We start from the raw sequence: 27591 nt of genomic DNA, 5'->3' as shown, positions 1-27591 counted from the left end.
TGCCAGTAACCTGAGACAGCAGCAAGCTGTTTAAGCTGGACACAGTCTAAGTAGAAATTTCTCTCAAAAGCAGGTATAAACCTATGAAAATGTAACTGAAGGTATTACTGTCCACTTAAAAAGCATCGTAGCAAGATCACAGCCATATCTGGATAGAAATATATTTATTATTGTCCTAATGACCTGTAGGGTATTTGTAATATCAAAGTGCTTAAAGATAAGGTTAGAAAGAAATTAATAAGCAGGTTGCCACCATCTTTTTTATTCCCATGAGACATGTGTAGGTAACGAAACAGAATATTAGATGTGCATCCTGATTACAGTGTTTGGAAATATTACTGGCAATATTACTTAATTTAAAAATGGGAAATAAGTGGTTGTCGAAACAATTCTGAAGGCTAAGAAAATGTTTCAAAACATGCATCATATCAGTTCTGAGAAATGGGTTCCCATTTGTGTGGTGGCAAATAAACATATTTTTTTTAATAGGTCACCTCATCTGGTTTTGTGCTGGGCTAAAGAGTGAGAAGTTAGCAAACTGTTATTTCTTCAGATTAGAAGATTACCTTTGGTTACACCAGTGACTGCCACCTTGTAGAGTACAGAGAAGGTCCTGCCTCTGCAGCATCAAGTCTACTTGAGACAATTCTTGAGTCTGCCATTGTGTTGACAGACTCTGGACAGGCTGCTGAGATGAGAGTGTGGACATAGCCAGCAAGCAGGTGCTTGTGGTTGGACTTCTTACTGCAAGTAACAGGACTTCTCCAGTATTTGGTAGCTGTATTGCGATGGAAGATGAAGAGCCAGGATTAGTCTTTCCCAGGCCTGAAAGAATCCCAAGATTTTTGATTTGTTAACATTTCTCATGGTTTCCCTCTTTGACCCAAGCTTTTTCTTTTCCATCATTCTAGAGATGGAGGCTATGAAACTTCTCCTCCTCTTGGAAAATACTGTGGTACAGACCTGCCTCCTCTTATATTCTCTCATGGTAACAAGTTGTGGATAAAGTTTGTAAGTGACTTATTTGGCACAAGAAATGGGTTTTCAGCAGAGTGGGATGGTACATCAGCAGGTAAAATGACCACATCAAGTATAAAACCATTTTACATATCTCATTTTCAATCTTTCATTTGTATTTCATTTCTCACCTCTTCCCCCACATCTTTTCTGCTTCCCATCTTCTCAAATCTGTCTGCTAATTATATAGTATCATATATTCATGTTGTTAAGATCAAGGTTACAACTTTCTTGATCCTTGGGCTTTCTTTTTCTCCATAAGGAAGCATATACTGTTCCCTAGATATAATGTAGCATCAACTTTCTCATATGTTTAGGAAAGCAGTAACCAAGAATTTAATGGAGAGGTTTCTATTTGAAGATTAACTATCTATCAGGGCACTCTTCAAATTAGATAGTTAATATTTCTAGGTGCTTCTCTTCTGCTTACAATACTGTTGGCTAAATGCAGGTTTTTCGGGCATTGCTGCAGATATTTGGGGCATGTGAAGGACGTCAGTAGTATGAATCCCACATATCATATATAATTCTCTACTCTTCTAGGTGTTAAATGTTTGTTTGGTTTCTTTGCCATTTTCAGGTTGTGGTGGGACTTTGATGGCAGCTTCTGGTATCTTCATGTCTCCCAACTACCCTATGCCATATTACCACAATTCAGAGTGTTACTGGTTGCTCAAAGGAAACCGAGGAACCCCATTTGAAATCCAGTTTGAACAGTTCCATCTAGAGCATCACTCAAAGTGCAACTTCGATTATCTTGCGGTATGTATCCTGTGACACTTTGCTCCATAGGAGGCAGCTGAGTATGATAAATGCACTGGCAAGGAAAAACACATGGCCCTGGTCTTCAAATGCCTGTAAGTGATCAGACTCAGAATAGGAAAGCTCCATGCTAACATACTACATTCGTATCACAGAACAGTGAGAGGTAAGGCAGCAGTGTCTGTGTAGCTGCTGGTAAGAAGAGCATTTATGTCCAGATAGAAAGGCCACTGAAACAAGAATCTGTCTGTGTCTCTTAAATTTGCTGTGTTTTCGACCAAAGCCTTAGTATGATCTCTTAGTAAATTACAAGGAAAAAGGCACAACAGTGTCAATAACACTATTGCTAATATCAAATTTCGTATCTGAATTGTTGCATAATTTATTTGAATATTTTTAATAGAGTTGAAATGGAGTGCAGCTTTCCCCTCTTGGTGAGTAAGCCCCTCAAAACCCCCAGTGTTCGGTTACTGGCTTCCTGTTTTTCCACTGATTTGCTTGTTTCTGAAATGCCTGTCAGGCTTCCTCTGAGCAGAAATAGAATTTAACCTCTTATATACCCAGTAACAATTCCCTAAGCAGACATTTGTCAGGGGGTAATTACTTGGATTTGTAATGCCATCAGCTTTATTAAATTCTTTTTTTCTTTCTTTTAAGGTATATGATGGTAACAGCAGTAATGCTAAACAGCTAGGTAAATTTTGTGGGAATCAGATACCACAACTCATCCGTTCCAGTGGAGACAGCATATATGTAAAACTAAGGACAGATAGCAGTTTGCGAGGTGGAGGCTTTTTAGCTAAATACAAACAGGGTAAGTAAAAGAAGATGAGAAGAACATTTTTCTACAGTTCAGCTTGTTCCCGAAACTGCTTCTCACGGCCCGTGATCTTACCTATTCATGAGTAGAGGACAATGTATAAAGCATATTATTGACCCAGAATGTCTAGTCTGCTACAGTCACAGAACAGAGAGCTAAAAATAATCTGCTCATCTACCCCGATGGAGATTATCTCCTTCCTAGAAGAAAGCTGGTGAGGAGGCTCTGCTTCTATTACCTGCAACAGTGGCACTTACCACTCCAGATTTACTCAGAATAACAAGTGCTGGAAGTCCATAACACGGTAGATTGGACTGTTCTTGTTCTTCTGCTCACCCAGTCTCCTGACTTTTTAACACAGAAGGTAGACAGAACATGTTTCTGTGCTCTCCTAGCTGCTTGTGTGGCAGGATGGCAAAGGATAAGTGAGTTACCCTCAGCCATCCTGGATCACTATGGGTACTTAGGATCATTTAGCCTACCTGGAACACTTCAAAAAGTTTCTTTTTTTTATCTTATGGTAAGGGTCACATTTTTCTTGCAAATGTTTTTTTGGTAAAATGGTCCTACCCCAGAAATATCAGAACAATAACATTTGGAGAAAAATCCAAGAAGAAACATAACAAATTAAAGTTATTTTGCTCCCAGTCAGAACTTTGAATATCACCCTGGTGTTAACTTTTCTCCTTATACGCTCGAGCACATTGGAAGATACAGAATCTGACCACATACAAAACTATTTTCAAGCATCTTTGGTACCCTAAATATGACATGCCCAATTGATTGAGATTGCTGTAGGTTTACAGACATTAAGTTGTCTTAGGTTTGGAAAATAGTAAATGGATTATGAAAAAAACAAAGCTATTCATCCACTCATGATGCATACAATAATTAGAAGAGTGAGAGACCTTCGGCTCCTCATTTCTTAAAGATATAACAGATTCATCTACCATGTACTTTTGAGACTGCAAAGTCAAAATGATATATTAGAAAGGGTTTCCCCCCTTTCATTAATTAAACAGGAAGAGCACTTTCAAAGCACTCAGATGTAGTACCTGAGCTATCAGATAATGTGCTCTACACTTTATGTTCATATTTAATTCCTGAAGATGCATCAGAGAAAGCTTTCGCTGGCTTGTCCAAAAGCTAAAAGTATGTAGGAAGTAATGGTATTAAAAAAGGATGTTTAGATGCCAGATGCATTTATGAGTACATGAAAGAAATGTAATGATGAATTGGAAAACATTGCGAAGGAAAACATGGTATCAAGTTAACATTCAAAGTCACCTTTGTGTCTGAAACTTTTCTAATAAAATACTGATGGCAGGGGGTAGCAGATTTTACCCATATTGCATTCTTCAAAATCCATTCTATGCTTTTCATCCTGTCCTTTCGAACAGTTGTATGTTTTAGTGTAGCTTTGCAGACAAGCTCCACTCCACCTGACCCTGACCTTCAGTTGTACCCTGAGCATTTCGAAGTCCTAAAAACACAGACCTTGCTGCTCTGTAAATCATTTGGAAAGAATCAAAAATATTTGCAGGAGGTAGGTGTATTATCCTAGTGACAGACAATAGAAGAGTTTTGCAAGTGAATCTCAGCTATTTCTGCTGTTCAAACACTGCAGATTTGCTGTACAAGGCAAATAGCCTGTCCTCCTCCCCGCCTCCTGCCCACTTCTCCAATCCCAATCCCATTGTATGCTGTCTCCAGACAAGGGATTGCCTACACTAATATTTTCTGTCTCTAGCGAAAGTTGGATACAGGAAACTGAGACTCACTGACCTAATGCCATAATTGTAATGTCACGCTTTATCTAGTTTAGATTCTTTTTAATTTTCTCTGCACTTTAAGGAAAGCTCTCATTATTCCAGGTGAGCATCCAGCTCTTATGCTAGGATGTTACTGGATTACTCATGAGGAAAACCATGGCTTCGTTTTAAAGAATTTCATAGTCACTTCTAGTTCCTGGAGCTAGAAAATCCAGTACAAGTAGTGTACTTCCCATTTGTTGTTTTAGCCAGGGATTATAATCTTTTCTAGTTTGCAGAAATAAACCACTTTAATCCATTACTCAATCCTTGTTGAGCACCCTCCCCAAATTGTTTCAAATGACAGGGCAAATTTTGTTATTAGTTAAAAAAAAAGCAAAAAATATGTTTCAGGAATAACCATGTCTTTAGTATTAAAGAAAACTGCCAAAAAATATATGTACTACATATACTGATGAGCCTGCAAGTGTCAGGAAAAAAAGACGTAATCGAGCTGCAAGATTCAGGTTTGGAAAGTCTGGATTTTGTTTGCAATATATGCAATATGTTCTTCAATAGGTCACAATTCTCTTTCTGCATGATTTCTCTAGCCTGTGAATAAAAACATTTATCATCTTGTAATGCTATCAATAACTTCAATTAGTAATTTTTTGAGATACTGGGTTAATAAGCACTGCACAAACATAATTTATTATCACTTTTGTTTTCAGTTTGCCATGAAGTACTGACTGTAAATCGTAGCCGTGGCATATTGGAAAGTTTAAATTATCCAAATAATTACCCATTAAATGAGCACTGCCACTGGACTATCCAAACTACAAAGGGGAACACACTCAACTATAGCTTCACAGCCTTTAATGTAGAAGATGGATATGACTGTGACCGTGACTTCTTGAAGGTATGTACTCAGATTGTAGAAACAAGAAAACTCAGGTCTTCTCCAATAAAGAGAAACAATAAGTATGCAGAAAACCAAGGGGAAATTTGTCTTATCTAAATTTAGGCATTAAAACTGAAGTGTTAAGTCCAAACGATTTGTCCCTATTTCCTCTGTGATCAGTAGGGAGTGAAGCATTGCCAGAGAGCACTTCATCTTACCTTAAGCAGGTGTCTGCAATAGGGAGGTTGAATCACTTTGCGGGTGCCTAGACTTACTACAAAGAGTCTAGCTACCACCTTAGATTATATGCGCTGACTTTTGTGGGTGAAGTGAGATGTCATGATTCCAGTTTCATGTAAAGAAGAAATCCTGAGATTAGTATTTTGACTGCTAAAATGCAATGAGCCCAAATAATAAATTATTTTCCTCTTGTTTTTATCTGCAAAGGAGTGGGGAATGTTCAAAAACTTTAAAATGTGGTTTTTTCTACATTTTTAAAGGGAGGGTTGCCATGTCTCCTTTATAGATTTTTCTTTTCAGAATTAATATCTTTCTTTAAAGGGACTGAAAGAAACTGAATTTACCCACAAACAAAATGAGAAATTTTTAGCCAAATAAAACCATTCAGTCAACCTGAAGCCAAGTACCCTTTATTTTCATTTCCTCAAAATTTTTATTTCTAGGGCAGCTGAAAAGATATATTTTCTCTCAGTTTTGTACTTTGTACCGTGGGAAGTAGAGTGTAGTCGTGATCACTGCTATACTGAGGATTATAATCTCTTGCCTATAATTTTTCTGTTTCCTGACCTAAAACATCCTTCAGATCTCATCCTTGTACAGGATGCCAGCATGTAAACCCTGTGCTCTACTTAGGTTTTGCACAAGAGAAATTGAAATTTAGAGAAGTGTTAGAGAAGGCTGCTTACAGCCAAGGAGAGGGCTAAGGAATAGTGCCCACATTTCTGGGGATGCTTCCTTATACTAGGGTCTTGCAGAAGGTCCAGCAGCAGGCCTGGTGATGGGTTAATTAGTTCCCTCTAGATGTCCTCCCTCGCTCCCTCTACCTTCTTTCTATGCCACCTTTCACAGCTCAAAATTGGTAATAAACTGGCAAAAGTGGTGTTCTTCCAGCTTTCTTCTCTTTGTGGCCAGGAATGGAGAGAAAGAATAGACATGTGAAGAAAATAAACAAGGGAGCACTGTGTTGAGAACTAACTATTAAAGCCTGGTTTGTTTTTGTGAGGAGGCTGAAAAGGAAACATTGGAGCCAAGTGGCTAGTCTCAAGATGCCTGAGCCCTTGATCCATGAAAAGCAGGAGCCTTGCACACAGTAGCCAGCCAGTGAGGAGCAAGAGACTTGCCAGAAGATGCTATTATAGATGTTAGTCAAGGTTGGAGGAATAGTGCCAGAGACAAGGACCTGATCCAAAGCACTTAAAAGAACAGAAATAAAACATTTTGGAGGGAGTGAGGAGACAGGGAGCAGAGAAGTACTTTCACTCTTTGTTTTAACAGTTTTTCAGTGCTACAAATCAAAGAAAATACAGACTGAAAGAGGTATAAAGAGAATACAAGGGAAAAACAGAGTCAAGGAAGTGTGTTAAAGAGGCTTTAATTTGCAATTCATGTTACATTACTTGCAAATCATTCTCTAAATGCCATTAAGAAATACCTCTTGGAAAAGATGTTCTCATCTGGTAGTTGCATGCTGCACAAATATGTACCATAGTGTAAAAAAGAGAACAAGGTTGAACAAGCCAGGGAACTGAATAGTGTTTGCTCCCACCCTGCATCTTGCGAAAAGGGAACATGTTGGCAAGGCTGTGAGTGCTCTGTGGTGTAGGGGAAAGGGGGAATGATCGGGAACAAGTGTGCAGTTCACTTTCTAAGCAGACTGCAGATATTTGTAACTTTTCTGTCTGAAATCCATGTAGTGTCTGACGCCACTGTAAATTGGAAAAAAGGTTAATAAAAAAAAAAACAACCTCAGAGCTGTAAAGCTGAGATAAATTCCTTTTCTGCCACATGCGAGTTTTGAGATTCTTTTATTGTGAAGAGGCCTAAAAGGGGAAAGCTCTGATGTTCTGGCTGAGTATAACACTGGGAAAACAGAGGTATAATGCTGTTCTCTGTAGTCCAAGTGGGTGGTGCATTGACCACATGCCAGAGCCCTTCACTGTTTTCTTGGAGGAAATGGGAAGCTGCTGCTCAGACAGTTTTTGTGTAGCTGCATTCACAAACCGGAGTGGCCACTGGTGCTGATCAGGTGCTCTTTTTCCCCAGAAGCTTTTGGGTGCCCCTTTTCCCATTTTCTTGTGGGTTTGATGGCAGCAGCTCTCCTGCCTCAGCCCCTTGCAGCAGGCAGCAACACCTTACTTGTCTTCTTAGCTCTGTGGCATTCCTGACAGTAGCAGCCTGGTGCTCTGTGGCAGTTAGCAGATGGCAGGCTTGGTGACAATATTTGCTGCTACTTGCTGAGAGGCTGGGGATGGGAAGGACAAGAGTTAGCTGTTAGGTTGGATTAGGCGATGATCACAGTTGTGGTGATAGAGGGAGTAAGGGAAAGTGATATGTGACGGAGGAAGGACAAGATAAAAAATTGCAGAGGTGTTATGGCAGAGAGCTGACCTGCCTGAGTAGAATACAATCAGGAAATGGCAGCTGTAAAACAAACAAACAGACAAACAAACAAATAAAACAAACAAAAAAACCCAGCAGAGCTGCTTTTAAATGTCAGTGGAAGAAATAGATTTAATGCATGTGGACATATTTTTATGACATTGTAAATGTCTTAAACTGGAGCTCTGATTTTTTTGAAATCTTTCTGAATTCTGGAGAAGAAAATCATGGTACTTGGTAGGGTCAGGACAGCAAGGCTGGGTAAGCTGCGTTCCTGAGTATTGTTGGACCTGGCCTGCTGGACTCTATGGTTTTGGTAGCAGTCTCCATACTGGGAAAGAGGCCGTTCTTCAGCTTTGTGTTTAATTACGACTTACACTTCTGACCCAAACCCACACGTACTATACAAGAAGAGCATTTTGCCTCATGGCTAATTCAGTCTGATATACACAGAATATATTAATTTGCTATTTCCTCCCTGGCTTAGTCCACCTATGAGTCAGAAATTAAATATGTAGAATAATGACAAAACCAAAAGTTTCTACACAGAGTTATTCCTAGTGGTTGTCAATTACCAAAGATATTATCATCACTTAGAGCAAATAACTGTTTCAAATACAGGACAAGGGAAAAGATAGTTGATGTCCAAAGAGTACAACTAAGTGCAAATACAGTGCATGGCTGTCCCAGACTGAAATGCAGTCACAGCTGTACAATAAGTCAGCCATGTATTGCATTACCTATTTCCTTTTCTCCTTTGATCATGGGATGCTTCTTGTGAGCCAGACTGCAGTTTGCAGCAGCTGGCTGGTGTTACTCACAGTGAGCAGCATTCCCTCTCTGCAGTGAGCCTAGAGTGACTCTGACTCAGTCTGGCCTGGGCAGGGCCTGCATCTCCACCACTTCAGCACGTACAACTATTTATACCTGTGTCAAGTAGCAAGGTAAAAAGCCCTGTCCTTCTGACTTGGTGGCAATTTTCTGCCCCAGTGCATAGCTGCGAGAAATTGAGAAGAAGCAGTGTGGGAGGGAGGCAAAACTGGAGTTTTTTTATAATATCAGTCTCTAGCTTGAATCTCATATGAACGCTTTCTCAGCAAATGAGCAGTGTGCAGTGTTTAATGACCTGTCAGAGGATGTTGGCTCATTGCTAGTAATGCTCACAGGATGTGTGACATTTTGGAAGGAGTTTTACAGCAAAGTTTCAAGACTATGAGATGAATTGCTTGTGGTAAAGACGTGTACAAAAGTGGCAATGATATGATACAAAGCATACCAAATAGCAGACTGTTTCCTACTGATGCTACACTAACTGTAATTAGATTGGATGGTCTTTAAATTATATTGCATGCTTTGGCTTGGCTTAATAACCTAATATTAGTTTTGTAGAGGAGTCATCAGGCTGTAGCCAGTGAGATATTGCAGGCAATGACATAGAAATGTCATTCCTTCCTCTACATTCACCAAGTTATTAGCTGAACAAGCTTATATTTAACTCCCCATCTTTAATGATGAATTACCTTCTTATTTAGTATGACAGAACATAGTCTCCACAGAGAATGTCGTGTTATTACCCTGAAGATCAGTCTTGCAGTAGGACTGAAATTTACTCCTTTCTTATTCAAGAAAAATATAATTTGAAACCCACTAATCTTTCTGTCCTTCAGTGACAACTTGCTCCTATGTTCTTCTGCTCAGAAAGTACAACTGTCCCTTGAAGTCCAGTCTATTTAGCATCTGCTTTTAATAAGTAAAGGGAAGACCTTGCCCAGCCTTTTGCAAGGTGCCACCAGCCTGATAAGCAGATAGTAAAATTGTGTCATTCAGCAACACAAGTTTCAGAGCTCTCTGAGTCTCGCTGCTTTGGTCTGCGCAGCATGTTAGTCTAGTGGCAAGGATGGAATTATCATTGGGTTAATACAAAAGAACATCTTACCTGCCAGTGTACTTAAGCAGTCCAGAGTCTTTTGGCAATTAGTCTCAGGATGGTTAAAATACGATTGCACCCTGATATGTGGAATATTATCAAATGAGTACAGTAATTAATATGGCATCTGCTCCTGAGAACTGTTTTGTTTCCTTCTGGTGGCAACAGGATATGTCTTTTTTTTTTTTCTTTTTTAAACCACAGTAGCATTCCAGGGATGTGCCATAATATCCTTTTTCTCCATCTGGGAATACCACATTAGATAATTGTGGCTTGCGCTCAGCTGGTCATCCTCTTTTTTTATTAGCTTATCATAGAAAGAAAAAAAACAACTTACTGTGTGTCTAGTTTTAGTCCCTTTTGTACTTGTAATTAGTAAATACGCTCAAACTGTATTAGGACATTAACATTATTACATTTTATTTATGAGTGTGTCTTTTTAAAGTACTGCAGGAGTTCTCCAAGCACAGAGAGAAAGGCTTTGCTTATGGACGTGCATTGATTTACAGAATGTCACCAGTAGTATGTCACCCTGGGGAAGCAGATGATATATTAAATATACCCATCCAGGTTCTGCACACAGACATGAAATTACAGCCTGCTGGCCAAACAGCAGTAGTATACATTAATGTATTAGCATGCAAGCTGGCAGCATGCCAGCCCATCCCTGAATTCCTTCAGGGGTTTATAGGCCTCCACAAGAAGTCTTTCAGTGTAAGACTGTAAGGATAAAAGCTACAATTCTCCTTGGGTTTCTGTGGCAGGCCTCACTGTTGGAACACAAGGAAATCTTAGCCCTTGCACTGGTTTTCAATGATACCCAGAAGGAGAGCATTGGGCCAAAAGCTGTCTTCCCTAGACAAGACTGGCTCAGGGCTGATTTATGTTTTCTCAATCGCCTGCATTGCCAGAATCAAAGTACACTTTGGCTTTACCCTTTGAAAGGTTACTTAGAAGCAGACTTACAAATGTGCACACAAAACCCCCTACCCCTAAAGACAGCTAAATTTGTCAGTGGTTGCGTGGTTGCCTACAGAAACCTCAAATGACAAGAAGCACGAGTGAAGCCAGCACAGACTCTGCTTTTGGACTCAGAAAATGAGTCAGACCTTCATGGACTCAGCATTTTCCACACCCTGCCAGCTCAGAGCAATGTGACTTTGCCTGTACCTTCAGGAAAAAGCACTGTACAATGAAGTGACTGTGAAATAACTACCATATGATGGTAGTGTGCATGCCCCTTGTTGGGGAAAGGGCATTTGGGACTCATGTAGTTGCAGCTGGATTCTTCTTTCCTCTGTTCTTCTGTGTTCCAAATTTTGCTGGAAAGCCTGGCCAGCATTTGGGAGACTGTCTGTGCAGTGAAGTGGCTTATCCCACTCAGCATGATGAGGCATCATGATACAAAACTATGTGGTGGCTGGAGAAACCCCGTCTGAATTGGTCAAATCTTCCCCTCATCAAAGGGGAGCCCCCAGCCTACTCAGAAAAAAACACACTGGACTTTGAGGAAGGTCTTGTCCCTCCCTTCCCCATTGTTCCCATGAGCAGGCGATTTGTTTTCCTGAAAGCCTAAGAGGCAGGAATATTTCCCTTTTTTCCCATCTTCATTTGCAGAGACATAGCTGCAGCTCTTCTCAGTTGCCGTAGTTATGCATGATGCAAATTTTCTCAAATGGGGGATTCCCAGAGAGGATCCTGCCCTCTCTGGCCCCTGACAGTGTCGGTGTGATGTTGCTTACACTGGAAGTTCAGTTCATCTGGGCTGGCAAAGCATGGGAGGAGCAGCACTCAGCCCTGCACGGGAGTTAGCAGCCTTGCAGACTGCTCAGACCCCCCTGGGCTTTTCAGAGCAGGCACACCATCTCCATCCCCTCCCTGCCGCCGATCGCTGTGTCACTAGGCACAGACCCATCTCTCTGTAAGGAACTTTTCCCACAGTAGAAGCTTTCTGCTGAAGAGTAACTTTGGAAATATTATTGTCCCAAGCTCAAAAGTAGTCCTGCTCCCTCCACCATGAGTGGATTCTTGCTGCAGAGGAACCACCTCAGTTTCTGAGGCATTGAGGAAAGCAGACACTTTACCAAAATAGCTGCGGCCTTGTGACCAGGCATGTGTGATCCCGCTACCCCAAGGGCGTTGATCCTCAAGAAGCCCCTTGGTCAGCAAAGGCAGGAAAGCACTTTGTGGACCCATTTGGATGCTGGCCATGACAGCAAACCTCTGCCTCTACCTCTGTGAGAGGCATGGGGTCAGGAACAGGACACTGGGGCAGCCTGGGTTTGCTCCCGGCAATGGAGCTGTGATCTCAGGTAAAAGCACCCCAGTGGTTAGCAGAAAGGCAGGCTTTTTGGAGGCACTCTTGTGCTGGACTGCCTTGCTTCTGACTCAGCCTGCTCTGGGGCTGGGACCTTCTCCATCCAGGCAGCATGGTGATTAGGTGGAGGTGCTTTCCTAATATTGTGCTGAACAAATAAGGTTTTGAGTGCAGGTCTTCGTGTTGACGGACTAGGTGGATGTCTCCTAGGCATTCCTTTCTTAAACAGCAGTTGTTTCTTACTCCTATATCAAAAACAATTTTAACATTTCATCCAAAGATACACCCTGCATTTCTTACATTCTTATAATATATCCAGAACCTTGCTAAAGAAAATTATTATTTTTGTATCATTTGCAGAAATAAACCTTTCCTCGAAAGACAGGAATGAACAGATTTGCCTGTAGTTAGAAATTCTTCTTTTCTTTGAGAAGGTGCTAAGTGGTAATGTAAGACATGAAAAATTCTTTTTAAAAAATACCACTGCAGTCTAATATGGAATTTAACTTTGCTTGAAACTTTCAAAGGACTCTGAGTATTTCAGGCTCAGGTTATGAGACAAAACATAGACTCAGCTACAACTCTTACTATTAAAAAACTAGACATCTATACATTCCATATGTTAGATAAATCCCAGTGAGATTAACCAGTGTGCCTATATGTCTAGTGATGCACGACGTCAAACTCCATTGGACTATGGAATAAAATGGTTAATTAATTAAAGTGTGTCATTGTTTGGAGACAAGAAAGTTGCCTGTGGTGGTCAGACCAAGGAGTTTTATCAAAGGTCATCTAGGGCATAAACATGTTTAAATAAACATATTAAAACAGTATTTAGAATGAGTTCTTAAGGGGGGCTTTTCTTCTAGCAGCAATTGCAAACACTTCCCATCACGCAAGCACAAACATAACCTTATTTTGTTTTCCTGTTTATGCAGAAATAACAAGACTCCACACAGTAAATCACTCAATGTCTTAAGCTGCCTTTGCTTCTATGAAAACTATGTTGCTGTAGTGCTAAGGTAGCACAATGTGCCACATCCTGGAACTTTAGTTTGTTGGGTTTTTTCTCGGGCTGACAGACCTGAAGGTTCTTAAGCTTGCACTCTAGCTCTTCTGGAAGGAAATATGTTGCTTGGAAATGGATTATTTTTATTTGTGTTAATTCTTGCTTTAATAATTAATTATGATCTCACTTCAGAGTGCATTCTATTACTTGGATGATGATGATTATATTGTCTGGGTTTTGCTTCATTATGTTTTCTGGTAACATTTGTTGCAATTCCGTCAGAAATTCCTTTTCAAAAAATGACTTGTTCAGGAAGAGCTGCTCAGATACCTGTAATCACTGCCTCTAGTGTTTAGATCAGTCAGAACAATCCCATATCAGGTTTCCCACTTCGAAGAGGAAAGGGATACTTGTGTGTCAGAGTAGCTCTTCGGAGATGTCCTAGAGGCTCCCACAGTGGGTGGGGCACTCACAGCTATGCTGTTCTGATCCAAGGTGCAACCTCCTTTCCGGAGTTCTGCAAGTACAGACCAGGGCTGTTGCTGCTGGCCACTGTAAAAAGGCTTTGGGGCTGCAAACTATTTGTTTCAAGACTCAAATTGACACAGGTATTGATATAACTACTCGTAATTATGTAATGAATTAATGACATCTGAGAATGGGATTATTTACAGTACCATAAAGATGAGAACTGTTAGTATTCATAGGATGGATTTTCCCCTCATATGAAACTGAAAGTTTGTCTTTGAAGACTCCGTCATGTCTTGATTGAGACTGTGTCATGCCTAACCAATGAATTTAAGCAGCTTTTTGCCAGGGCAGGTTAGGCAGGAGGGGTTCCTTTATAATTATTTTCTTGATGAAAAAATGTGCCTTTTCACAGTAATAAAGTTCTCCAAGAGAAAATTGAAATTTTGCCCTAAAAAAAAGAAATCAGTTTCCTGCCAGGAACACCGAACAGATGGAGTCCCACTACCTGTCTGGAAGGCTCCTGTCAGTCTTACTTTGCAAGAAGGAATAAGCTTGACAAGGTGCTTGGCTAGAAAAAAGTCCCTGCTTCAAGTATGCCCAAATGGAACACATTCAAAGTTTCTTTCCTTCCATTTGTTTGAGATCTTTATTTCTTTCCATGCAGCAGAAACTCTATTTTCCAGTCAGCTCCGTCCTTGAGCCCTTGCTCCGTTTCTGGCAATGAGCTTCTCTGTGACACAGGTCATGCTGTTTACTTTGCTCCTCCAAAGACAGGGTAACAGCTGTAGCCTCCAGAGCACTGTGACTGGTGTCAGCAACGTATTTCCAAGATGAAGATTTAGAAAAGCCAAAATGTAATACTGGTGACCATGGTGTCTCCTCTGGAAGAGCTACCTGAGCCAAACCCTTCCTGCAGCCTAGGCTAGTCCTGCTGTCCCAGCCCCACTCCAATGTACTGCAGATGGTTTTCAGCTGTCACTTTGCTGCAGGGCAGTCCCACAGCTTGATTCATCCCTTAGAGAGCTAGTACCTCCCCTTTGTACTTTTGTGTCAGCCTATACGCTTGCTCCTGGGCAGTCTGATAAGGAGTTTCTTATAACTGTTCTTGAGCCCATGCCTAAGAATTTGTCTGAATGTACTGCATCCCCACCTGGGCCTGGTACTGGGGTATAGGCTGATGAAATGGAGCACTCCAAGTGCTGCTGGGCAATTGCTTCAGTTAAAGAGTGTGGGCTAGGGATCTGAACATGTGTTGCAGCTGTTCGCGTGTTTTGCCTGTTGGATTGTCTGCCAAAATCATTATGAAGCCCTTGATTTTCTGATGGAGGCTAAAAGGTCTCAACAAATAAATAAATTACAAAACAAATATCTACACAGAAAGGGAGCAAGCGCTTTCTTCCCAATGAGTAGCTGGGAGGAGTCCAATCCCCAGTTCCTGGAATAAGTAGGTACTGGAGTGGCTAATAAAATGCCCCAAAATTCAATTGTCTTGCACAGCCAAGGGAGTACCTTGCCTCATACAGCCTAGGGAAGAGCCTTGCCTTGATTTGCAGCAGCTTAGGATAGCACAGCTGACAAAGCAGGCCCTTAAACAAGAAACGCTGTCTCAGAGATCAGAAAAGAAATTGTGGCTCATGAGATCTGCGTTCAGCTTCAGTTTCACTTGCCCATATTTGTGTGAGAGCAAATGTAGTTTGAGAAGTTCAAAATGCCCTGTGAAAACACACAGCTGTTCCCTTCATTTAGAAGTGAAAGACAGCTTGAAAAAAACTTGCTGTAATTCTAGCAGTCGTGGTCTGCCTCTCTCAATGAGTTACAGCTGGCCAGGCACTCGAATTTCCTGCGAAACTCTGCTCTGAACCCAGACCCACGGGGCAGCGCGGCATGAAGGGATTGCCATAGTAACCATTCTTTGTGTCTTGAAAAACTGACTGACTGTTTTCAGGGAAAATTACATAGAAATGTGACATTCGCTGTCTTAGATAAAAATAACACTCCCTTGATGAATCAAAGTTGCAGGAGACTCACGAAGGTTGGTTTTTTTGTTTGGATTGGAAAGTTTATGGGTATGATTTAGTCCATAGTTCTTTAATATGGCTTTTTATTTGTAATCACTAAAGCTAATGGCTGGACGTTTAATATGTATCTTAACGTAGTTTTTGCTTCTATTCAGAGCCACAGGTTCATGATCTCCACATTGATTCATTTTTCCCCATTCATATTTTTCTGGTGTGAGATTTCCATGGCTTGAAGCCACAGAAATATGAGTAGTATATACCACAAAGCTGTCAAAGGAAATAGTACTATTAAAATCTAATTGGGACTGACTTTATTTCATTTTGCTGAACTCAAGCAACAGAAGAATGTGTAAAGTGCTCAGCCTGGCTTGGAGGAAGGTCATAACTATAATGCTCCTTCAAGCTTTACATTTCGAAAGAATACAGATGAATGCTCAACTTCTTAACATCTGATCTTTATGACAATTTCATATCTATTACAAACACATCTGATCAAGACTTTGCAAGAACTACCAGCAATGGGTCTGCAATTAGAAACTTTCAAATTTTCTGATTTCACCTAGAAAAATCATACCAAATAGTGATAGTTCTCAAGTTCCAATACACTTATGCTCTGCACCTTTCTTTGCATTAGGCGATTGAAAACCAAAAAACATTCAGGGTCACCAGCCATAAAATAAGTTTGGATTATTGCAATAGAATTTTTCCTGCAATTTGTCCCTAACTTCTGGCTGAACTACATCTAATTTATTTTTTATTAAAAAAAGACTTTCAAACTAGACTGTCGGCTTGAGGATTTGAAACCATTTAAGTAGATTTCTTGGCCTCAACTATGTCTTAAATCAACAGCAAGATTTCTGAAGGTTCTGCAAGACCAACATTTTGAACAGAAAAGCTGAGGGCTTAGTTATTCATTTCCATATGTAAGTCTGCTAGAAAATGTGTGCAAAACTTAGCAGCTAGCATGGTTAATCAATATTTACTGTAATATCATACTTCCATACTATGAGTGTTGAGTGTAGGAGAATTCTTAGTGGAATCAGAGATATTTGGAAAAGAGATAAATAAGAGATATATAAATAAGAGATAAATAAACCTTGGCTGTTTTTCTAGACATCATAGATTTGATTCTTTGCATGGAGAAAACTTTACACTTATGGCTTCAGAACAGAGAAAAGTTTTTGCTGAAATTCTGAAAGAGGCATGCCAAAAATTCACAATGAGAATGTTCAGACATGGTTTCTGTGCCAGTAATTTGCTGGGTTGTGTTGAGAAGATATGCTCTGTGAGACAGAAGATCAGATGAACTGTGGCAAAGTGATAATAAAAGCACAAGGGTTGCTGTTTTTTTAAACTTTGAGAATCATAGTAACAAAAGTAGAAATAATAAAGCAACTCCTAACTTGACAACAACCGGCAATCTAGTATCATAAGTCAAAGGCAACTGAGCTAAAATGTCTCATTTTTTACCAGTTTTGCAAAAATTATATGCCTCAACCCTGAAAAACAACACTGAGCATTGGGATATTTAGTGAGGAACATAAATGCATATTCAGTGTGATTTACTGGATTTGAAAGAAGTTACAAATCTAGAATTTGAAAGACCCTTTAAACCTGTTTGGAGACAACTAATGTAAAAAGGCTTAAAAGCTGTAAGCATCCACTATCATCCCATCAAAATATGTATTAAGTGTTTTCATTTAAGTGTCAGTATATGACTAAGTTCGGATTTCAAGATTTAAATACAGGAATATTTTTTTAGTGTTTTATTTGTTTGGGTTTTTTTTTGTTGTTGTTGTTGTCTGTTTGTTTGTGGTTTTTTTGAATGGTGATGTTTTAAGAATAGGATGGAGGATTTCTCATCTGTGTTTGGGGAACAGAAAGATTTTCAGGCTGACCACATCGGCCAACACATTGTCAGAATACCATCACGTAGAATATGACTAGGAGATCAAACAGAAAGTGTTTCTAAGTACAAAAGTTCAGAAAGCATGACTCAGTCCACTCCTTCTCCAAAGCAGGATAGTAGCATAAGATCATGAAACAATAAACAAACACATGTGAAGTTTACCTTGTGGGTTTTGAGGATTTACTTTGCTTTTGGTTTTCAGTTTCTCCTCACTAGTCTGGGAGGCCCTGGTGATGCTGACTGCTTGGTTTTCTCCAAGTCCAGCCAGTCCTGAAATCACCTGAGTGCAGTCTTAAAGAAGTGAAGTTGTAGACAAGAGTTGTCACTGAGGGGTTTGGAGGCACTGAGCATGTTAGATGCACAGCCAAATCAGATCCATGATATTCCCTTTTTCTTTCTTTTTTTTCAGTTCATTGCCATTTGCTCTTTATCTTCTTCCCCAGCAACCCCCAATACACACCAAAACAGAAACAGCAAAACCTTCCTTCTGTACACAGTGTGTAGCCACGTTTAAAGAAAGACATATTGCATTATATTTGCTCATCATTTCACCCAAATCTTTCCACGCTCCCCAGAGCTCAAAGGGTGGCAAAGGTGGCCAGTGCAAGAAGTATCACTGATTTTTCTTTGACATCCTGTACTAAACGTTAGGAATTGGAGAGTGGCTTTTTACTCACTGGGATATTTTTTGTTTCATTTCAGCTCTATGATGGGCCTGATGAACAATCCAACCTGATAGGCACTTTCTGTGGACAGTCTCTTCCACTGGCAGGGAGTACTACAGGGACCAGCCTTCATGTGGTGTTTTATTCTGATGGACTGAATGCTAGAAGTGGGTTCCAGATGATGTGGCATGTTAATGGTAAGTTAACCAGGTTTCCTCTGGGAAGGTATGTTTCCTTCTTTCCTGTATGTGTAATGGAGTCCCAGCTTATGCTACTCTGTCAGCTAAGTAGAAATAACCATTACAGCTCTGAAATATTGCATTTCCTCATAATTCCTCAAGTGCTTTTCCAGTGGATGTTTTTGCACATGCACACCTTCAAAGATCATCTGATCAAAGACTGAGAGCTGTTACTGAAACATGCTTTCATTTGTAGGAATATGCACAGGGATGAGGGGCATCTGCAGAATTTTTGTACTCAACAGGAGATATATGCTCTAAAGAGGGGAATCATGGGTGACTTGGGTTTTCTAATGGGAAACACTCAGCCCTCAGTTTGCCCCATTCTGATATATTTGTGTTTTCTGTGCAGGCTTCTCTCTAGTTTTATTTGTTTGGTGTTTTTGGGTAGCACGTTCACTTCCAGCTGCCCCCCACCCCACTTGCCTGCATGAAATAACATTGGCCAGGATGTGCTTTGGGTGTTTTTTCTCTTGTTCTTACATCACAGTCACAGGCCTCATTAAACAGGCAAGCATGAACACCAATTAAAAACAAATCTGTTAATGACTGTACAACTGCAAACTATGTTTGCAGTTTCTTCATAAATGAGGATACAAATGCAACTTTTTCACTTTGCTTATTTAACATCAGTATTGCACTGTAACAAGATTAAATTGTGTGCCATTGTACATCCCATCAAAGCGGATCCAACCTTGAAAATAATTAAATCGCCACTGTTGCTCTGTCTGTCTAATCAGTTCACACCATTCAGCTTTGACAGCATTGTAAAGCAGCTGAAATCGGCTGCAGAGGCCCCACTGTGGGTTGCTGAGGTGTACGGCATGCTATACATTGTTTGAATAGGAGCTCCTCTGCGCTACCACAGACCGCTGGCGTTTGCGGGCTCCCAAAGGGCTCTTGTTGACTAGACAGTGGTGTTTTGCATTCAGCAGAGGTCAAGGAGCATTTCTGGGCAAAGGAGGGACATATGTGGGAGGAGTGAGATGTGTGGCAGGAGGCAGCAGGGGAAGTGCTGCAGCACAAAGGTAGGTTCTTGTGCTTCGAGGTGATGTCATTCTGGGAACTGCACAAAAGAAGAAAAAGTGGAGGCTTTTATGCACAGCCAGATGACATCAGCTCCACACAGTAGCCATGGTGCTGGGTTAACTTGCTTTTCTAAAGCTCTCAAAACTTTCCAGAATCTGCCTGCGTGGTAATCACTCTTGTGCTTTCCCTACACGTCCCCCCCAGGCATTTCCCGGTCTCTCCAGCCCTCTCCACTCCCCTCCCCCACCGTCCACTCCTCTTTTGCACTGACACATTCACTTCTGTGTCAGCCAGCACTGCCCCTCTGTAGTTCCTGGACACTAAAATGCAGCCTAACGCTGCACAGGGCCTAGATTGCTAACATGGGGCTGTGTCTGAGTGGCAGAGCAGAATTTGTGCATTCAAATTGGGCTGGCTCCTAGGGAATGTCATTGCTGGCTTAAAACGTCACAGCTGAGACTCCTGACAGCCTGTAATATGAGTGCAAGTTCCTCCAGGGCTCACCACAGTCATCTTTTTGTTCATTACAGGCACTTCCATTTTTCTTGATTGGTGTCATGCACAAATGTGGGTATTCCTCTTACACTTGGCGGCTGCGTTGTCTGGGCATATACCATTGTCCTACAGTGGATAAAGTTAGATATGTTCCTGTGGTCAGGGTGATATATTTGCTGCTCCCTTCTGAAAATCTTTCAAATGCACAAAAACACTCAGTGGACAAAGTCCCTTAGTCTAGGGGAACTCATCATCAGGAGATGCAGCTTTGAGTTGGGTACTTCAGAGTAAAGCATTCAGGTACCCTCTTCCCTGAGGGCAAATCCCTAAGAGAACCTAAACCTGGATCTGGTAACATCTCACCTGACAAGAAAATACCAAGTCTATATATATTGCTGAGGGAAGAGCTTTTACTTCTGCTCAAGTGACAAATGTGTACTCTAGAGTTCAAGCTGCTGTGAACTATTTGTCAGGCTGTCCATGTGCTCCTTAACTGTCAGTTGTGAAGCATCTATGAGATATACATCAAGGACATTCACATGCTTTGGTGGTAAAAGAGAGCAGCACTTATATTTGCCACCACGTGCCTGATACAGTTTGTTTGAGATACGCTTTCCAGCAGTGTTGCTTGCGATTATGAGGTGATCACAAGAAGCCAAAAGCTAACTTCATTGATAACTGGTGTGAAGAGCGCCTGCTAGTACACACAACACAAATTTGAAGTGTTTTGATTTGAAACATTTGCATCTGATCTTTCCAGTTCTTGAGCTGCTTTTTTCAGTTGCTGAATTGCTAATCTGGGTTAGTGAAGGAAACCCAATCTTTAGGCTTTCCCAAAGGCTACTGATCTTAGGAGAATGCTGTTATTTATGCTTAAAATCATCCTATATAATTTTAACTTGGATGGAAAGCTGTAGTGCAAAGAATTCAATTTAGAGTGGTTTTGGTTCTGAAATAACACTGTTCATCTAAGGGGCTTTCATTGATGAGGCTGGATTTAGAATTGGTTTGGCTAAACCACTAATTTTTTCTTCTGCAGCCAAGGCCTCAGGAGGCTTATTCACCAGAGGAAAGCCTGAATTTGCAAAGTGCTTGATCCACTTCTGCTATTTATTAGGAAGCTTATTACAGGCAGACATATTTTGGGGTTTATTTTTGCCCTTTCAGAAAGACCAAACTCTTGGTAACAGTCTAGATGTTGCAAAGATGGCATGCCAAATGAATTGCTTTCCTTAAAAAAAAAAAAAAATCAGAAGGCCAAAAGGCCAAAGGTCTCTCAGTGCAAAATTACACCAGTGACAACTGTCACTATCTGAGAAGACACATATTTCCTAGTCCCGTCACTTACCTTATTAAGCAATGTGCATGTAGGAGCTGACTGCTTTATATATACATCAGCATTTCATTGGAAGCTTACTCGTTAGGCTGCTTGACTGTCAGTAGAGCTTATAAATGCAACTAAAATTATAAATGTATAAAATTATAAATTCAACTGGCTCTTCTCAGCATAGTCAAAATTTGCACCCAGTATTCTATTTTCTGTGACACATTAATTCCCCCTGTAGAAAAGAAGCAAAGCACACTGTTGAGGAAAAAGAATTATGTAGCCCCAGAGTATTGTATTGCTTTTTTCCTTCGCCATCACCTTTTTTCTGTTGGATTTCCCTAAGAAATGATTGATGGACAGGGTGTGGAGAAAGCTACTTGATTCATGAGAATAAAAGTTTTCATTAGTCTGGGTTTGTGTTTTCAGAAGATGAAAACTATTAAAAGGCATACAATAACTAAAGAAGGGTTTTCAGTATATATGTCAGATAAAATGTGAAATAGTTTGTTAGTTCCTCAGGGAAGCATAACAAGAACAGATATTAGATTAGAATGCAGAAGCCATTCACTGCAGACATTTGCCAGGCATCTGTTAGGGCTGCTGGAGAGAATATTGTATTGCAGGTCAATGAGGGACCTGAGGCCCAGATTTCCTAAGCCTGAATCATAACTCTGTCATTGATTTCTTGTGCAGCCTTTAACAAATTGCCATATGTTCAGTTTTCAAAAATGGCTATTCCTTTTCAGTGTCTTTCTGCTATATTAAGTCTAAGGATGCACAGGGTCTGATCTTTTGAAGTCCTGAGTAGTTGTTTTGAGTTGTGGATGCTACCATGTTCAGAGCTGGCTTTTTGTATTGCAGTCAGGCTATTAAAAACATAGATATGTTCTTTATGAGAGCTAAGGATTAATTCATTTCTGTTTCTTCAGCAAGCTGGACCTCCCTCCACCTCCCAAGCTAATATATAAGAATAAGGGCCAAAGTTGTCTTAAAATGGTTGTTGCTGGACAGTTCAATGAATGTCTGAAAGCTAGAAAATGGCTTTTTTTTTAACACTGAACACTGTCAGCTGATGTGGGAACTGTGGCCATTCAGTGTCTTGGAGGATTCAGCTCCTGTTTAAATGCCTAAATTTGCCTTTAGGTCTCTGGGTCCCTGTAGTCTATCTTTATTTATTATCCATCTTACTGATTTCAGATTGGAACATGTTGAAGAAAATACCAGAATTCAGGAGACTGATGGAATTATAATAATCAAAGCTACAGAAGTGATTAATGAATCAGAAAGAAGAAAAAAAAAAGTTTCTCACTTGAATTTTTATTGTCTTGCATAAGCCCTCATCACAAAAATGATCCCACTTGCTCCATTGGATAATATTCCATGAACTAAACCTACTCAAGAGAGCAAAAGATTTCAGAATCAAAACCAAGTTGTACTTCACGCAAATATTAGTGTAGTACAGGCCAATGTTCATACTACAGGCTCCTTGGAGCTAAAATCAGTTAACGTTTACTGAAATATTTCACCGTGAGCACAACAAATGGAACAATTCTGAATCCTTTCATTTCCCCAGCTCTGATTTTACAGGAACAGTGCCAGTTCACTTTAAACTTTTTGGAAGGGATTCTTCTAGCATGTGGCTAAAACATAGCCATGAGTAAATCTGAAAACCTTGCAAATAATAGAGGTTTCCACAGATTACTACTTCTCTATTCAGCTATAATTATTTATGAGAATAGGGATTCTTTGGTTAATGAACACCATCTGCTAACCAGACAGGCAGTAATATGGAAAGACATCTATAAATCATCCCTTCCACAGTCTTCAATGACTACTTAGATTTTAGCCAGAGGAAAGCAAAGACACCAAATGTATGCTTCCTGAGCTTTCTATTTGTTGTCTGTTTTCCTAGCAACTAACACCAGGTTAGGTAGTTGTTTTACGCATTTTTCAAGGGAATTCCAGAACCTTTACGCTACTAAAAGAGTATCTCCCCTCCCTTTTTTTTTTTCCTCAGTTTAACTGCAGGAAGTTTCCAAAATGACTGCAAGGAGATCTGAACAAACTGAGCCTGGGCCGTATGCAGTTCAGCTGCAAGAAGGTTTTCCACAGTGCAGCTGTCTATATAGCTGTCCACATACATTAAGGCCGTGTATTTCTGTGCTGAGAAAAACTGTTAAAGATGTTTTACTAGGAACAGAATGGTTTAAGATTATTCACTATTATCTCAGTGAGAGCTGAAGTCATGCAGTAATTTATAGGTTCTGATTCCTCATTTTTATTTACCCTTAAAGACCAAATCTTTTTTACTTTGTTGCCATAAACAGCACAAATTCCATTTATTTGAATAGAAGCAAACTCTAATCTGATGTTTGCAGACAAATGTAAAAATTGAGAGAAGGTTTTTGATCATTTAATGGTGATGCCAGAGATGGGGGAATTTTAATTAGCTGAACTGATTACATCATCATTTAAACTTTTCCTATTTCAATATCTTAATAAAGTAGGCAGGCCAATTTATATGGAAATTATGTTCCAGGTTAAATCAAAATGTATTTCTTAGCTGGCTCAAAAAATAGGAACAGAATCAGTACATACAAATGCATGCCTCAAAAAAACAAAGCTGGCATTTCTCCTGAAGTTTTCCTTTTAAATGCAAAATCCATATATATATTCACATATATTCATATATGTATGTAAATAAATATGCACCTGCATCTAGATGTACATCTTCAGCCTGAACACCATTCATATGAATGTAATTTGTTTGATAAATTTTCTGATTATTTTAAATATCTGCCAAGGCAGGTTTCAAAGCCTAGTATCAGCATCTTAAGGCAGGGAATCGGTCTTCATAGGTAACACACACAATAAGATAAATACTTGCAGTTTCATTTTCCTTGATGGCTTGTATCTGTCATCCAATCAACGAAAGGGATAATGCTACAAGAAATTTGTGGCTAATCGAAATGGGGAGGACCCTGAATATCACACAAAGAAATCAGGGATCAAATTCCAAACTCACCTTTTTAAAATACTCAAGACAAAAAGTTTGTGAATAGTAAGGACCCATAATGTTCCAGGAACTAAAATATAAGCTGCAAAGTTGGTGAATCAAAGTTTGCTTCTCATTTTGAAACAATATTCCTGGACAACTCTTTTTTTTTTTTTCTCTAAGGCTGGGCAAGTCTTTCACATGCAACCTTTGTAAACATTTTCAAAAGTTTTTCTATCATTTTTTGAGTTTTTCTCATTTTGGTGTTCCATAGATGTACCAAATGAATTTAAAGGCAGGGACATTTGTTTTGGTCTCTTAAATAGTTCTGTAAATATTTTGTTGAAATCATCTAGCATATATCTTTTCAAAAATGTACAACAGAACTGATTCTTAGCTCATCCATGTAAGAGCAGAAACAGAAGATACAGACTTTCTGCCAGGCGGCTAGAGAGTTCAGAGATTACGTTTCTGCTGTGATACAGAGGTTTCTGCTTCTGTATGCAGGTTAGTCAAAATAGTTCAGGTGTGAAGTTCACATATCTGCAAAGATCAGTGAATCCTTTTTTCAGCTATTAGTCAGTGAATACTTAGCATAAACTCAAGCAATTTCTGGTCTGTTTGCAAACAATTAATAAATGTTTGGCAACATTATTTCAGCATATTTATTATAAGAAATTAATCACAGGGATCTAAACTTTACCTCCATTTTACTGGAACATTTAAAAAGAAAAATTTATCTTTTAACAAAAAGCCTTTTCTGGGAACACTTGTAGTTGGAGGAATAGAAATGACACATTAACAACACTGATGTTCTTATTCATGTGCTTCACATACTTGATCCAGAGATTATCAACTGAGCTCAGAGAAAATATAAACCACTCTGGAGAGGGAGCATGAATAATCTGAATGCTACCTGCAAGGGTTGCATAGAAAGAAAGCTCTGTACCTCAAAGCACAGCACACAAGATTTCCACTCATCTGAGCTGTTTTGAGTTTAAATAAAAAACATGTCTTTGTCGCTATCAGGAAACTTAGTAGGAGAAGCTGAGTCATAACTGCCTGTTTAGTTTTAAAATGTTCCCAGCTTTCTTCAGGCTGAGATAAATAGCACTTGGCTTTGTTCTCGCTTGTTGAAACTCCCCTGCCTCCCTGTTCCCACCCCCTCAGGAGCCAAGCCATCAAGTCTGTTTGTTGAGAAATCTTTCTGTTTCCCAAGTTGGCGAGGCAGCTTTCCCCTCCTGAAGTCTGTGGCTGTGCCATTCCTGCTGCTGAGGGAAAAGAGTAACTCACCCTGCAAATTCAGCTGTAAGGCTCCCTGCCTGCTGACACCTCTTTTTTTCTCCAGTTGTAAAAACCCAATGACCTGGTTTCTTTGAGGAAAATTAGGCCATCCTCTGACAGCACTGGGAAAAATAATGGGGTGGTGGGTTACACTGAAGCTCTCTTCCTCTCTGTCTCTCTGCTGAAATATTCATGGACATCAAAGTTTCAGGAGCTTAACATTTACCCACCCCATGGAGTAAGTGCGCTACCTTTTTCTGTTGTGTTTCTCTCTCCAGAGGGACTGAAGGCAGGATTGGTTTCAAATACATTTAAAAGCTTCTTTTACTCCTTGATTGAGACATCCAGTGGCTAGACAATATAGCTTTGTGGCTGCAGGGCAAGCCACCTCAGGGTTATGGAGCATCCTGTGCAGCCAGGTGGGGAAAAAGGGAGAACTAAGTCTGTGCCAATTCACCTGTGAGGTCAACTTCACCTGTGTAAAGGCTTTCCTGGGTTGTAGCTAACTATTGATCAGTTGTGGGAATTCTTGTGTTTAAAAGGTGGTTTTCTAGTGAGTACTGGCTGATGGGCTGACAGAGATCTGTTACATTGCTGGCATGGCTGGAGATGTCTTCCTCACATCCGCATTTAGATGGCTCTTTTTTAGTTTAAAATCGCTTCCTATTGCTTTGCTCCCTTTCAGATCTGCTGCTCACTTCTCTCATAAATTTGTATTTTGCAGTCCTAAAAGTCCTAGAGCCACCCTTCAATAACCACAAGTTTGTCACAGCAGGTGTTGAGGGAAGTATTTGCATTTAATTGAAGATCTTCATTTATAGCTTCCTGAAGGAAAAAAAAAAAAGTGTTAAGCAGAGCAGTGGCCAAAGATACCTTGTCAAGTTGCAAATCATGTATAGACTTAGTAAAGATTAGTGGAGTTTTACACATCTGCATTGATTAGTTGAGCAGGTCAGAAGGGTAGTTTATTCATTTCATGTTATAAAATATCTCCTATAAATAAAAGTTCTGATACAGATGCTATTTACCACGTCTGACATACTGTAGTATTTGCCTCTGGGAATATAGAACTCATGGTTTGTTAGACAGATTTCTTAAGTATTTTGGGGCTTTTTCTGCTGTGTGACAGAACCTTCCCTCTAGAGATGAAGCCAAAGAGATTGCTGGAGTGTGAGCTTTACTTACAAAGCTTGAGTGACCCTGTAAAAGCTGTGTAAGCAAAAGATTTGCTAGTGCCTAAGTGAAGCACCTGGGGGCTTGTAATGTAGGGAGGAAAAAAAGTGCTGCTGAAAGGCAGAGTGACACACACGTAAAATCGGATCAAGCACACAATTTCCTTGCTTTCTGCACGTGACAGATATAAACAGCCACCCTACTGGCTTTTCTAAAGGTGAGGTTTCAGCATGAATGTAGCTGATCTAAATCTGCCCTGGCACTGGGAAGGCCTGTTGTGCCTTCACACCCTGCTGACACCTGCACCTGGGGATGGAGTCAGGGAGAGCATCTTCCACAGAGCTCAACAAAAGGGGGCGAGTGAAGCAGTTGCCACATATCCATAAAGCAATGATAAAACTGCAGTCTCAGGTATCCAGCTGCTTTGTGCTGTCAAACCAGGGCCTGCATTTGATCCATTGTTTTGCATCTTTTTTTTTAAATCTAGCTCATAATATTCAAGAACTTAATCACACAAGGGGCTGGGGAGTGAGGTTAGGACAATAATGTCTTATCTGAAAAGAAAATACATAACTCTTCAAACATGGCAAGTCTTACAATTGCACAGTAAAAATTCAATAAAAAAGAACATTAAACCCACCAAATGTCAAAAAACCAGTTTATCCACTGTGACTTGGTGGCTTGTAATCATGCTTAGTGGGCTGAGCGAATTGCATTGTCTCTAATTTTATGATTTCTAAAGCAGTGGGAAATGGCATTTTTACAACAATAGGAAGCCCTCCCCGTGTTAACTTAGTTTGTGTGTTAGTTGAGGTCAGTAACAGCTGAGGATGGATCTGATTCAACTTTCTAGAACTGATCAA

General features: G+C 40.1%; 1 protein-coding gene across 1 annotated transcript in view; it reads left to right on the top strand.

Annotated features, from left to right (window-relative positions):
- The window catches only part of CUBN (cubilin), a 156260-nt gene that overhangs the window by 39720 nt on the left and 88949 nt on the right, over positions 1–27591 (top strand). Inside the window, exons 24-28 of the mRNA XM_064444709.1 lie at positions 912–1072; positions 1598–1779; positions 2437–2593; positions 5082–5269; positions 18224–18383. Coding sequence (XP_064300779.1) covers positions 912–1072; positions 1598–1779; positions 2437–2593; positions 5082–5269; positions 18224–18383 — 848 coding nt within the window. The remainder of the gene's footprint in view (positions 1–911; positions 1073–1597; positions 1780–2436; positions 2594–5081; positions 5270–18223; positions 18384–27591) is intronic.

Source organism: Phalacrocorax carbo, chromosome 2 (genome assembly GCF_963921805.1).
Source record: "Phalacrocorax carbo chromosome 2, bPhaCar2.1, whole genome shotgun sequence".
In the NCBI taxonomy this organism is placed as follows: domain Eukaryota; kingdom Metazoa; phylum Chordata; class Aves; order Suliformes; family Phalacrocoracidae; genus Phalacrocorax; species Phalacrocorax carbo.
Note: the sequence above shows the minus strand (reverse complement) of the source record. Positions and strands in the feature narration are given on the sequence as shown.